The sequence below is a fragment of the Rana temporaria genome, chromosome 2, assembly GCF_905171775.1.
Source record: "Rana temporaria chromosome 2, aRanTem1.1, whole genome shotgun sequence".
NCBI classification, from domain to species: Eukaryota; Metazoa; Chordata; class Amphibia; order Anura; family Ranidae; genus Rana; species Rana temporaria.
In genome coordinates this window covers 341,559,033-341,560,761 of record NC_053490.1, presented here as the reverse complement: position 1 = coordinate 341,560,761, position 1,729 = coordinate 341,559,033, and the positions used below count along the sequence as shown (strand labels likewise).

Below are 1,729 nucleotides of genomic sequence, written 5' to 3'. Positions count from 1 at the left end.
TGTTGCGGTCATGACGTTCAATTAAAAATACTTGACTGCATGAAAATGTTTGTTTTTTGGTACTTTATGTGAAACGAAAGGAACTGATACATCATAGGGGCACCGATAATGACACTTGAAGCATGAAAGCATACACTTGTAGAAATCACACGGGTGATGTACTAACAAGATAAAACATTATTTTTGTTAACTATTGAATTGCCATTTTCACTGGGACAACAAAGATCATGCAAGTTAACTAAAAGGGGTCAAACATGTTACTAGCAAGGTGCACATCATAAAGTGCCTCGTGACTGTTTTTACACATACTGATACTGCCACGGAACCTCTCCTTCTGGGGACATAAAAAAATTTGTAAAATTGTCACGCATGGTAATGGCAGAATTGTTGGGTCGCAGTCCGGAAAAGCGTACAGAAGGTAAGTCTATCTCGTCCTCTTCCTCAACAGAAATCCCTTCCTTCTCACGGATTACATTGTGGAAGACACAGCTTGCTTGGATTGCTAGTTGGGCATTCTCCACGCTGAGTTGTATTGCGGTATGAAATATGCGCCATTTGCTGCTCAAAATGCCAAAGGTGCATTCAATAAGGCGCCTTGCACGACTCAACCGGTAATTGAAATTTTTTTTGGGGGTTGTTAAATTGTGCCTGGCATAAGGCCTTAAAAGATGCTAGGAAAGTCCAAATGCCTCATCAGCTACAAGAACATGTGGCATATCTGGTCCTACAGTTCCTGGAAGTGGTTTATCTGATGGGAAATTAAAGTGTCCCTCAAGTAGTCTTCTCCCCATTTGTGATGCTGAAAAGACTCTTGCGTCTGCATTAGATCCATAGGCCCCTATATCGACAGCTACAAACCTGTAGTTACTGTCGCAGATTGCCATTAGCACAAGGGAGAAGTATTTTTTATAATTGTAAAATTGAGAGCCAGATCCAGGTGGCATCTGAATTCGGATGTGTTTCCCATCCAGGGCTCCAACACAATTAGGGAATTGTGTTTTCTTCCAAAACCCATTTGCAATTTCCTGCCACATGGATGTATCTGGAACAGGCATTGCAGACGACCGAAGCTCCTCCCATATTGCTTCACAGGTGTCATGTACTATTCCAGATATAGTTGAGATTCCCAACAAAAAAAAATGGTTTAGGGACGTATAAGAAACTCCAGATGCAAGAAACCTAGGAAGAGTAGAAGAAATTATGAAAGGAATCCAACATTACACTGGACATAATCAAGCAAAATGGCTGGCTGGCTGGCTGGCTTACCTGAGGGTAATGAGAAGTCGCTCCTCTGGAGGCACAGAACGTCTCATGTCTGTGTTCGTCCTGTATAAACGTGGATGCAACTTTTCCAGCAAATAGTCAAATGTTGGAATAGTCATTCTGGTAAAATTAAACATTTTTGGAGGGTACCGTCGCAAATCGGCGTAGTGCAGAGCAAAAAAACCCTCAGTTGGCCTCTTGAGCAGCATTGGATGTGTCCAGTACCTGCGTCTCCTCGCAGACATCTTCCTGGTCATGCTTTTTTGTCTCCTCAGATAGTAGAGCATGACAAATGATGTCACATGCTCATAATAACTCCCCAAATCCATTGTAATAAGCACGAAAGTACAGCAATGTATCAGGAAGCAAACAGCCGGCTGTTAACATACAGCAAGAAGAAAGCACAATGCACGCTGGGGGAAACAAAGAATCATGGGAAAATTCTTGAAAAGTTGATTAAATAAAG

General features: G+C 42.0%; 1 protein-coding gene across 1 annotated transcript; it reads right to left on the bottom strand.

Annotated features, from left to right (window-relative positions):
• Positions 1 to 671: 671 nt before the first annotated feature.
• On the bottom strand, positions 672 to 1,391 carry LOC120928303. Its single transcript, XM_040339403.1, has 2 exons — positions 1,267 to 1,391; positions 672 to 1,179 (listed from the first exon to the last, which is right to left on the bottom strand). Exons 1-2 carry the CDS (start codon positions 1,380 to 1,382, stop codon positions 672 to 674), a joined length of 624 nt encoding a protein of 207 aa, XP_040195337.1. The 5' UTR covers positions 1,383 to 1,391.
• Between the last annotated feature and the right edge of the window lie 338 nt (positions 1,392 to 1,729).

Coding starts and splice junctions, on each gene's coding strand:
- LOC120928303 (XM_040339403.1), bottom strand. CDS start 1,382: ATGACTATTCCAACATTTGACTATTTGCTGGAAAAGTTGCATCCACGT. Junction 1,180..1,266: donor CGACTTCTCATTACCCTCAG/GTAAGCCAGCCA, acceptor TACTCTTCCTAG/GTTTCTTGCATCTGGAGTTT.